At 36.6% G+C, this 12,077-nt stretch overlaps 1 protein-coding gene across 1 annotated transcript in view; it reads left to right on the top strand.

The window, feature by feature from the left end:
- COL25A1 (collagen type XXV alpha 1 chain) overlaps positions 1 to 12,077 on the top strand; it is a 323,220-nt gene that overhangs the window by 159,068 nt on the left and 152,075 nt on the right. The window contains exons 3-4 of the mRNA XM_074823252.1: positions 4,564 to 4,608; positions 6,718 to 6,725. Of these exons, the coding sequence (XP_074679353.1) occupies positions 4,564 to 4,608; positions 6,718 to 6,725 (53 nt within the window). The remainder of the gene's footprint in view (positions 1 to 4,563; positions 4,609 to 6,717; positions 6,726 to 12,077) is intronic.

The raw sequence follows: 12,077 nt of genomic DNA, 5'->3' as shown, positions 1-12,077 counted from the left end.
TTAAAAGAGTGTATTTTCCATCTGTTGTATCTGACTTAAAAAATATGCATAGATCTAAGACTGAGGTTTATAGTATTCTTTGCTGTCAGATTAAGACAGATTCTCTTGTCTGTTAAAGCTTAAGTGCATAGCTTTGTCTTTCTGTAGTGTGAAGATGCCATATTGGCTCCCACCCCTTAATGTGTGTGGCTGATTTATGTGACTTTTTTTGATATATGGCAAGGCACGTAGTGGACTACATACAATAGTAATCTGCTTTCCTCTAGTAAAAACTGTCTCCCATATAGCCGTATAAAAATAGTAGATCCACCACAGACCTCTGGCACTACTGTGCACATGGAGGACTAATTATTAAATTAGTGAAAAGAAATAAGGGACATTGAGGAAAACTCTCCAGGTCCACAGCAATGATCTGACCACAGTCTATCTGTACTAATTATTTCTGATTTGGACCATCATAATCTAGAATTTTTGATTGCAAAAATTAGAATACCCATTACCAGGAGGTGAACGTCACCAAAGTTGTGCTTAATGTGTCTTGGAAAACCTGTTAATAGTTACATTCTTGTTCCTACACAGTCTCTACAATGGTACTACATCAGTAGTTATTTCAACAGCTACTTCTACTGAAGTCAAGAAGAATTTTCGGATTTAATTGGAGGAATTTGGAGGGGGGGAGTGTTTGTTACAGCCTTATTATTAACTTGTACTTTTTATTGCTTATATTTCCATTAAAATATCAAGTGTCAAAGTCTAAATCTGTCTGAAGTTGGTTGTGTGTGGGTGTGAGGATTTTCTTCTGTTTGTTGGTGGGGTTTTTTCTTTGTTTGACAGTTTCATATGTTAGGTACGAAGGGCAAAACTTTTTGAGTAGCTGACAGTGCTTGAGAAGACAAATTCAGATAAGTAATTGACTTAGTTTTTGGAAATATACACCCCCCCCCCCCCCCAATTTCTTTAATTTTCAAAGTTCTCTTTGTAGATATGGAATGGCAGTGGCATTAATTTTTTTGATATTTGAATGAAAAAAAAAATTTCTAACATTTCTATTCATAAAAATTAGATTAATAGAAGTTTTTTCAAGAATAAAATCATTTCAAATATTTTGAAGGTAAATTAAGTTAAAAATGAAAACCAGCTGATCTTCTGGCTTTTTATGCTTACTCCCTGCCCATCAGTAAATATAGTGAGTTTAGGAAAATAGTGTATTGGCAAACTTGGCTACTATAAACTAGCTTTTGCTCATTGCTCAGTATCATTAATCTTTATTAACTCAGCTCACTCCACTGAGATTAAAACTTTTTCTTTCTAAGTTTTATATTTTTAATATAAAAAGATGTTCAAAACAAACTACTTTTTAAATACTCTAGATTAAATTCAATTCACCATGGATGTTTCTGATACTATTCTAGAGAGATTTTTACCCTGGGCAAGAAAGTTCAGAGTAGTTGTGTCATATGTTGTGTACCTTGTGCAAGCTGTAAAAATCTGTGGACTTTTTGTAAGCTGACATTGTGTTTGGTATAATTTTTTTCACTGCACCTTCTGCTTCAATGAGTCTCCAACAAATACTCCAATTAGTGCAAAGTTATAAAACTATAGACAGATGGAAAATTAATATTTATAGCAAAATGCCTAGGGTTTTGTAACTGGAAACTCTTGGAGCAACAGATGATGTTAGCAGTTAAGATTTAGAGAAAGCAGACTGTTCAGAAAAACATGAAAGCTCGTGTAGTTTCTGAAGTAGTAGGTCATCTAGTAATGACCTTAAATGTCAGCATTAGCTTTTCTGTGAACTGGAACCATCTGTGATTAACTGTTTAAAATGAATTGTTTTGTATTGGTAATAAATAAATAAATATAAATTATTTCCTCAAATGGTCCCCCAAACCCAGTAGAAGCTTACAAGATCCACCTCTGATCTCACAATTTCTAAGAGGTTTGCAAATGCCACCACCTTGACAGAGACCTGAGTAGTGCAGAAATCAAAAAAGCTTTTAATGAGAGGAGGAAGTGATTCACATCACTCAGTGGTCCTTAAATACTTCTAGTTTGATGAGCCAAATGTCAGGGGTGATGGTATAATTTCATTAATGCTGGTGTAAGTCCAAGTAATTCTCCTAACTTCAGTGGTGTTGTTACTTTGGAAATATAATAATAAGCATTTTTCTGGTGGTAGATACGTCTGAATCTAGTAATCTCAGAACAACAGCTTAGAAGTGATCACTGCTTGATATCAGAGGAAAGAACTCAACTGGAGCCCCTTTGCTGTCACTGTACACAGCTACTAAACTGGCAATTTAATGCTCCATGGGAGTCTAGTTTGCTGGACAAAATTAATTCTGTCCGAAAATTAATAGCTTGAAGTTACTTCAGGGTTTTCTGTTAGTGGCTTTAATGTCTCTTGCTGGTCTGTAGCTGAAGTTTTTTAGTTTCAAAGTTCTATTGTTTTCTCAAAAGGAAACTCAGTAGTAGACATGTTTGTGTGTGTGCCTGTGCACGCCTGTAGTGCAGTCAAAGTTTAATAAAATAGTATTCTGCAAACTAGGATGAAAATATTTTGTTGTTACATGCTGAAAGACAGGCCATTACCTGGTGGAGAACCTTATAAGTTTCTCCTGCACATCCATGTTTGTGATCAGCCCAAATTGCTGCACAGCTGTGTTGTGAGCTTGGGGATAGCCCAGGAGATCTCCACTGAGATCTCCACATTCCTGCAGAGGAATGTGCATGCATGGGGACTTTAATAAGTTTCAGTGTTAGTTGGAAGAAAAAAAAAAAAGTATGTGTGCATAGAAACTTACTGCGTGTTGTAACATGTCATTACCTGTGTAGGAAGTTTCATAAATATCACTTACTGGAGTGTTTCAGGGGGAAGTTGCAAGGTTCTCCACAATGGAGTGACACTTTTGCTACATTTTAGCATACAATAACAAAATATTCTTGCCTTGTTAAGTATGCTGTGGATAATTAATACCTTATGCCATTCTTGCTTTTTTTATAATATTGTTGTCTTAAACTTGTGTTGCAATATGCCACTACTGTAATTATCAAAACAGAACAAGAAGGAAGGACTTTAGTGAGCTGTTCTGTTAGGAATAAACCTCACTACCTTCAAGGCAAGAGTTGCTCCTCTTTTTTACTCTTTTTTTTTTTTTTTTTTAATAAAATCAATATTCTTTTACTTCCCTGGCAAAATAACGCTATTTTACATCTATATTGAAATTGTATCACTGATGTTTCTTTTCAGCATCCTTGTCTTTTAAGGCAGATTGCTGCAAACATACAGTGCAAAGTAAGATTTAGCATTGACATGCATTTAAAAGCTATGGATTGGTAGTTCAGGTGATTTGAGAATCTTGTAGCTGTTTAAAGTAGCAGGCAGTTGCTTAACTATTTGCAAACAAAACCACCTGTGCACCTAATATCTCTTTTCAGTGAGATAACGGCCACAGCTGAGATACTTGTGCTCCTGCATGAGTCACTGCTTTTGGGAATTCCACCCATGCACTTGCCTCTCTTCAGCAGCATTGAGAGTCCCACCTGTGGTTCTCTCTTCAGAGCAGCAGCATTTCAGTACTCAGCTGCTGCCTCTCTTCCTAGCTGTAAAAAGAGAAGTGTACTTTCCTTGCGTTTTCAGCAACAATGTGTAAGGGTCACCAAGAAGAGAGGAAGAACGTTGTACTGAGATCTGCAGTTTAGAAAGGATGTTGAAGGTTGGAGTGCAGAAATGAGGGATAAAAATTATTTTATTTCTTCTTTAGAGGTGCAGAAGATGCTGACTATAGTATGTTAAATAATTGTGGAGAAAAGACAATGCGTAGCAAAGGATTCCTTAGCAAAAAGCATACAGGGAGTAAGCTGTTGTGTTACGGCTAACTGATATAAACAGGAAGCAAAGCACTTTGACAGTGTCTAACAACACATACATTGTTGTTAGTGTTTGGGGGATGGATAACCAGCTGATGGTTTCTTTGTCTCTTGGATGTTTTCAGATGGAGGCTGGATTTGCTCTTATAAATAAATGCTAATCTTGGTCTTAATACAGGAATAACTGAGTGAAGTTTAATGCCCCATGACAAGTTTGGTTTAAGAAGATTGAAGGAATGGTGTAGCAAAGACTTTTTCCGAGGGAAGAAAAGAAATGATTTCTTCTCTGGGGTTCACAGTGAAAAACAAAGTAATTGATGGGCTTCAGTGCAGCAAGCTGAACAGAAAGAAGAATGTTCCACTTGTCAGAACAGTGAAATACTGGGGGGAAAATGCCTGTGGAAGTTGCAGTAATAATTTAGATGTGGTTAACATTTTCCTTGAGAAAGTGGGATGAACTGGATGACCTCTAAAGTTTCTCGAGCCTTTTTTCTGAGAGCCTGTAGTGGGTGATGCAGCTGTCAATTTTATCTTCAACTTCCTGAATCTTATTCTGGTTATCTTTTACCCCTGCTCAGCCAAAGTCTCTGGACTTCATGTAATGCATCTGTATAATGCCCTTACACCCAGATAAATTATATTCTACATATGATTTCAAGAAAAAAAAGTTACAACCCACCATCTTATTTTTAGGTCCTCCGGGGAAAAGAGGTAAGCGGGGCAGAAGAGGAGAGACTGGTAAGTTTTCAATTTTGTAAGATCCATTGTTATTTGATGTCTGTATTTTTGAGAGGGTGTATACTCAGCATGCCTTCATTTTTAGTTTTATTACTTGTGTGCTCTGAAAGAGTTCTGAAACTTCTCTGGTAAAAATTCATGACCCTTGGCATATACCTGGTGGCCTTCCAGATAGTTTTCTAGTCTTGGAAGTCATTAATTTGTAGGCATACTTCATAATGCTTGACATGGTACCATTGGTAACACATTGGTAATTGTCAAACCATTTTGGTGTCTTCTCATACTTGTGCAAGTTAGAATAACTCCATATAAGTCAGTAGTTGAGTACTGTAAGTCAGTGTTGCATCAGGCCCCCTTGGTTTGAGGTGAACAATTTTATAAGGAAATAAAGAAGGAAATAAAATTCCTTATGTTAAGAATGTTTGTACTCATGGAAATAATGTGGTGAATAGACTACTCTGTACAAGAGAAATGGTTGTTTACTAGAAATGAGTAGCAATTAAGTTCTTACGGAAATAAGGAAAACATTTGTTGGTTCGTTACCCTGTACCAGGGAGGTTGCTGTTGAGAGTCCTGCTGTTGGTGTGGAGCTTGAAATTTCATTTGAGACTATGTTGTGAGATGCTGAGCACCTCTTCCTGGTGACATCCATGGGAATTGGAACTGTTGATTTCCTTGCAGGACTGAGTTTTTCATAAAGGTGAACTTTCTGGAGGCGATGAAGGAGAAAATGAACATTTCTATTCTCCTTGACTGTCTTGTCTAATCTGACAGTTAGGAAAATCTTCCAATCAACTTGATCTCTGTAAATCTTCTATAGCCTTTCTTATCTCTGTAAATCATCATTTATCTGGCTCTTAAAAACTATTTCCGTATTTTCCTGCATCACAAAACTGAAGCCAAGCCCTGCCAAAGGTTAATACAAATCACCTTGGTGTTTCCATTCAGTGTTGGCTTAGTATTTACTTCAGAGAAAAATGCTATGGTATAGAAGGAAATTCTATGGTTGAAGATTGTTTTACAAATAATCCTGGCAATTACTTTGCAGGGTTCTTGTTGATTCATTTTATGTCTCAAATAAACACATATTAAACTATTAATAAAGGAAATTGATCTCTCTCATTTAAAAACAGACCTGCACCTTAAAATGCTGTTTAAGAATGTTTACCAGGATAAAAAAATTACCTCAGTTACTGAACAATAAAATTGCATTGTTAAAACCAAAAGGCTGTCAATATTAAAAGCCATCTTGAAGTACAGCTGCTGCTGTTTTATACTCCTTTTGCACTTCACTTTATTCAGAAATTAGAGAGAGGCATAAAAGCTTAATGAAATGCCATTGATTTGGGAGCTGCAGCTGCTCAACTTAATAAGACTGAAATAGTAGATTTGATTTGTAGCCCTTTGATAATGTTTCCAAGAACCACTATACAAAAGTCTTTGAGTCTAAATAATTGAAAAAATGTGCAAATATCACTTCATGAAGTGTGACATTTTAATGGGGAGCATTTTATATGTGTGCCTTGAGAAAGGAAGGTGATGAAAAGAAAGTTCAGCACTGTCAGGTGGCCACTGAAACCTCCCCTCATAGGCAAAGTTGGAAGGCTGGAAGATGCTGGTACATGTATGTCTTGACGAGATGCCAAGGTTAAATGCCAAGGGTACTTTGTGCAATTTTGCAGCCAAGCTGTGACCACATGCCAACTGCGTGGCTAATTGAAACTGGTGATGTGGTTACATATGCTTTATGTGGAGTCTGACAAAATGAATTGTAGTACATGCTGGTATTTTTGGACTGGCATGAAATTGCATGGAAATGGATGGCAAATCAACTTGTGTAAGATTGCATGACTGTAATTGAAGAATTGGTAAGGTAAGCGCATGCATTTAGGTATTAGTCATATTTACAAGTTGCAAAGCACAACCAAAGCTAAAAAGCACTTGAATGGGAAAATGTGTTCAGTGTATTAGCAGTGTTGATCACTTACAATCCTGAGGCCTTGTGCTTGGCTTCATACATATGTATCTTTCTTTAATAACTTCATAAGCTTACATATTCTTTTTTTCTCTTTTTTTTTTTACCCTCTTTCCCTCTCCCCCACCCCACAGGACCTCCTGTAAGTACAGTGATACATTGCTTGTTCTTCCAGAATCAGGGAGAAATCTGTTAGATCCTGTTAAGTTATCACCGTGATAAAATGATCATGTATCATCAAGAGGGAATTTTGATATTTATACTTACACAGTGTAAACACTCACTGATTATCTTGGAGCTGAATAATTTAATCAGAAAGTTCCTTAAGAAAAAAGTCTCTGAAACAATAAAGCTTTATATTCAGCACTCCAGATAGCAGTCTGGATCACAATTCCCCGTAAGTATGTTACGTTCATTTTGCTTATGACTTGGTAACAGATATTTTACTGCAATATAAAACTGTGTGAGTATGCTATTTTAAGTCCAGACTTGCTCACTCTGCCTTTTGCTGGGTAGTAACTTCCTCTGCAGTTATCACAAAGTCTTGGGGTACAGGCTCCTTGTTCTTCGGACGTGTTCAGGCTGTCCAGCTCATTGTAGTGTAATTGCTACTGAAGCCAGTAAGTGCCTGTGTAAAATGAATATTAAATAACACTATTCAGTCTAGTAAGTTGGTTGAATCTTGGGCTAGTCCTGTCTGTAAGAAAACAGTTTCTCTCTTCTGGGGTTTTATGGTTGTTTGGGTTTTTGATTGGGTTTTCTGTTTGGTTGGTTTTTGTTTGCTTTGTTGTATAGTTCCAGGGTAGGTCAAAAGTCTGACTTGAAGAACAAGACTAAAGACATATATCTCAAACATTCGTATTTGTCATGCCATCCATGTGCATCATATGCTGTAAAAGTGACCATTAAGACAGTATTTCCTTTACATTGTTTGCAGGCTTATAACTATTTTTTTTCTTTGATAGATAATAGTATTTCCACAATATTTTCAAGACCATGTTATCTGTATATTCTATGCTACATGCATGTTTGAGAATAGTGAATTAATATGTTGAATTTCTGCTGTGACCTTACTGTAAGCTGTAGATACTGAGCAGCGATAGTACTTACCCTTGAAAGATTTTGACTGTATCCTCAGCAGTTCATAGTGGCAAATTCATTTAACAAGCCATCAAAAAGCCAGGCTTAATGCATAATGGCCCTGTTTATTTGAAAGAAACACTGGCTTCCCCAATTTCTTTTGCAGTTCTCTCCTGAAACACAAAGAGCAACTATAAATCATGATACAAGTGATTTTCCTGTAGCAATGCAACATGGCAAGAGTTCACTATGTGCCTCATTATGAATGTCTTCGACTTCAGCTCCCCACTGTTTTCGTATAGGTCCATTTAAAAAAAAAAAAAATTAACACAAACTTGAAATAGTTCCCAAACCTGAATAATTTTAAGAAGTATCTGACTTAAAATTCCAACTTTCATACTCGAAACTTAAAAGACTTCATCTTGCTGACAGTCAGTAAGGGTTTAAGTTGCTACAAGGCATTTAAAAACATAATTTCTGTTCCTAATTCACTTATTTTCATAGACACAGTCTGGCTAGGGGCAACTGTTATGAAATTAGTTATTGTTTTCACCTTGGAGACTGTGGTAATTGTTTTCATTTAAAATAGCAAATATCTGTATATCCCACATAGCACTGCATGGAATTAGTTGTATGTTATATTTTCAAAGGCTACTGCAGTGCTCTGTTTATTTTCCTTCTACATGACTACTGAGTGTAACATGTAATAACAGTCAAAGGCTGGGGCTTTCAATTTTTTTTTTATGATCTGTTATAACATTCTCAAATTTCTTCTTTGGCACCTCTGTTCTAGTGGCAGCCTATGTATATAATACTTTACTGCCTAAGCACTAAAACTTTTGTTCTTTTAACCACATATTGCCCTTCAGTCTACATGGATAATTCTCTTCATAACAAAAGAAATTTCAGTGGGCATCAGACGTAGCCAGTAGCCTTTTAATTAGAATTTATTTACGTTAAAGCATATAATTTTAATTGCCAAAGCCTCATTTCTTCACCATGTGGTACCTATTTCATATTTATGGGTTTGTAAGATCATCACCTACTAAAAATTAATCAATATGCAAATTGTAATTTGCCAGTAATGTACTCTGCATGTTTGTTATGTCATATGTCATGATTGTGTTGTTAATGTGTGTCATACCATTTCATCTCATTCAACCAGGGTCTACCAGGGCGAAATGGCTATCCGGTAACTCATCATATATTTATGATAGTGTATATTACTCTAAAATTATGTTGTTGTATTTTGATTTTCCTTTATTACTGTCAAAAATACCTTTTTTTTGTTTCTCAGATGTCTAGAAAACGTAGGACTTTAAAAACAAAACAAGCCTTTGAGAAGTTTTTGAAAAGAACCTGAGTATTTACAATGCATAAATGTAGTGCACTGATTGTTCGACATTGTACATATTTTGTGTTGAGTTTCTGCATTCTTGCATTAAAAAAATCGATTTTTTACTCTAATTTAAAAAAAAATTTAGCAAGATACTGGTTCTCAATTTCCCATGTTAGAAGGCTGTACAGTTGCCATATAGAACCTCTAAGTCCTTTCTTTTAATTCTGTCCTGTTTCTCTTGACTGCTTCATTTGATGCATTTTGAACAAAGTAAAATGCTATTACAGAGGTCCTAGCAGTTGGCTGCATTGTCTATCACAGAGTAATTTTCTGATAATGGATGTGATTTATTTTTCTGTCAGTTTCATTCATATCTTTAGGATTTATTGCCTGAAAAAAAAATATATGAAATAATGCATCATTCTAAAATCTGTTAATAATATAGTTCTTTCAAGCAGTCAGGAAGGCTGACTGCAGTGTCCCACTGAAGGGAAGAAGTGTGTGCCTACTGTCATGTGTGTATTAGAAACAAAGTGGATGCATTTCAGAGGCAATAGATACGCACAACATAGTGACTGTTGAAGTATGATAATGATCTTACTTAAAGCACTTGATAATATAGCGTGGAGGGCCCTCCCATATTGATTTGCTTACATATTTCAGACAAAAGATGGCTAATTTTTCAGTGAGTTTTAAAAATGTTTCTGTTGATAAATATAAATTGCATACCTTGAACACCTGCAGGTAGAGGATGATTTCACAGAATCACAGAATCTCAGAATGGTTTGGGTTGGAAAGGACCTTTACAGATCATCTAGTCCAACCTCTTGCCATGGGCAGGGACATCTTTCACTAGGTCAGGTTGCTCAAAGCCCCATCCAACCTGGCCTTGAACACCTCCAGGAATGGGGCATCCACAACGTCTCTGGGCAACCTGTTCCGGTGTCTCACCACCCTCATCGTAAAAAAATTCTTCCTTATGTCTGATCTAAACCTATCCTCTTTTAGTTTGAAATCATTGCCCCTTGTCCTGTCACTACAGGCCTTGGTAGAAGAAAAATATCTCCACCTTTCTTATAAGCCCCCTTTTTATATTGAAAGGCCTCAATAAGGTCTCCCCAGAGCCTTCTCTTCTCCAGGCTGAACAACCCCAACTCTCCCAGACTGTCTCCGTAGCAGAGGTGCTCCAGGCCCTGATCATTTTTGTGGCCCTCCTCTGGACACACTCTAACAGGTCCATGTCCTTGTTATACTGAGGCCCCAGAGCTGAAGACAGTACTCCAGGTGGGGTCTCACGAGAGCAGAGTAGACGGAGAGAATCGCCTCCCTTGACCTGCTGGTAACGCTTCTTTTTATGCAGCCCATTTCAATGCTTTTCTGTGGGCATCTTCTGAGTTGCAGAGTTTTTTGAGAAGTGTTACCAATGAATCATCCAATGTCTATCTTTACTATTACAAGTAGTTGAAAGTCAGCTGGTGAGGAATCCATCATCAGTATCAAGAAACCTGCTTGGATATACTGAAACCATTATCAGCTTTCAGAGTGCACATTCCAATTTAACTTAAGAGTGCTTAATCTGTGTACGTGAGTGCACAAGTGTGTGGAGTAGAAGATGGAGTGAAAAGCTTGGTAAAAAACCTTTTTTGGTCACCATCCAGCTGTGAGCTCTATATACAAAGATTGGGATTTAAAAGAAAACCCACAGTGACAACAAACCAGTCCTTACACTCTTAGGTCATGACTTCTGTGTAGATTAAATATCTTTGGTGTTCCTCATTCCAGTTAATGAGCTTAACACACAAGGTAAAGTTTATATTGTGCGAAACACAAAAGCCTCATACATTTAACTTCTTGGCCTAAACTGTAAGTTGAGAAAATGAGTGAATGTATTAGTGATGGGCTCACACATGTTTTGAAGTCTTCATGGGGACAGTTTGAAAATACAATTTTCTTTAGAGCCTGAAGGCCCAGTCCTTTGTCCTGGTCCAGAAGCTTTCTTGAAAAGATTTGTCATGGGATCTGAAGACAATAAAGGCTCTGGGAAGCCATGCTATTGAAATTGCTGGATCTAATAATGGCATTGTTATGGGCAAACTTTAGTCTGAATGCATTTCTGTGCATGCACAGGAAAATATGTGCCTTCAGTAGTGCTTAGCACTGATTGAACACTTCTTCCTGCTTGAAAATGACTGGGAATAGAATTTGGCTTTGGTTCTTGAAAGTTGTTGCTTGGCTGGCTGTTTCGATCTTTTCAGTTACAGCCATATCCTCTTGCTTTGAAAGGGAAATATGTAACAGCAAGTGCATTGCACTTTAAAAGTACTTATGCAGTCCTGTAGAGCTTTATGAAAAGGCTATTAGTGTTTAAAGTTATTTCTCTAGAGTCCTATTTAACTCATGTAGAAACATTATTGCTTTAATTTTTATTGGCTTTTATAGGATATTCTGTGAGGATAGTGAGGTATATCTGCCACATATAACGTAAAAAGCTCTCTGCTCAATAGGCCAAATCATAACATTGCCATCTTACAAAATCTAGTGGCTGTTTTCTCCAAGACTTAAGTTTTTGTTGTCTGTATTCATTCTAATTTTAAAGGTGCCTTAAGAAATAATAATACCAGTAAAAGTTCCCAGGAAGATATGGTATCAAAAGTCAAGAAAATAAGCTGGACTCACTGCTCATGAGTACTGAAGTTATTAAAGTTTTATAAGACCATGATTAATTGGTTATTATGTAAGGCACCATGAATACTATAAAAAGTGTACGCTGGTACAGCTCCTTTTTTTCCTCACAGACAGTGACCAAATTCAGAGTTGTAACTCTTTCAACTTGAGTTTAAAATTGAAATAGGCTATCACATCTTCTTAAATAAAAGAGAACAAAAGTGCACAAACATTAGAGAATGAGAACACAAGCATTTGTTGCAGGGGTTTTGTATGACAATGTCACTTCAGAAATAATACTAGAACTTGGAAAAAATAAAACCCAAGAGAAAAACAACCATTAAAAAAACTTCAGCAGCTTGTGAATGCAATGAAAAGGCCAAATACACAAACCATATAGTGCTCTGCAGG

This window comes from Strix aluco, chromosome 4, assembly GCF_031877795.1.
Source record: "Strix aluco isolate bStrAlu1 chromosome 4, bStrAlu1.hap1, whole genome shotgun sequence".
NCBI lineage: Eukaryota > Metazoa > Chordata > Aves > Strigiformes > Strigidae > Strix > Strix aluco.
The sequence above is the reverse complement of the archived record's forward strand: the minus strand, read 5'-3'. Positions and strand labels throughout refer to the sequence as shown.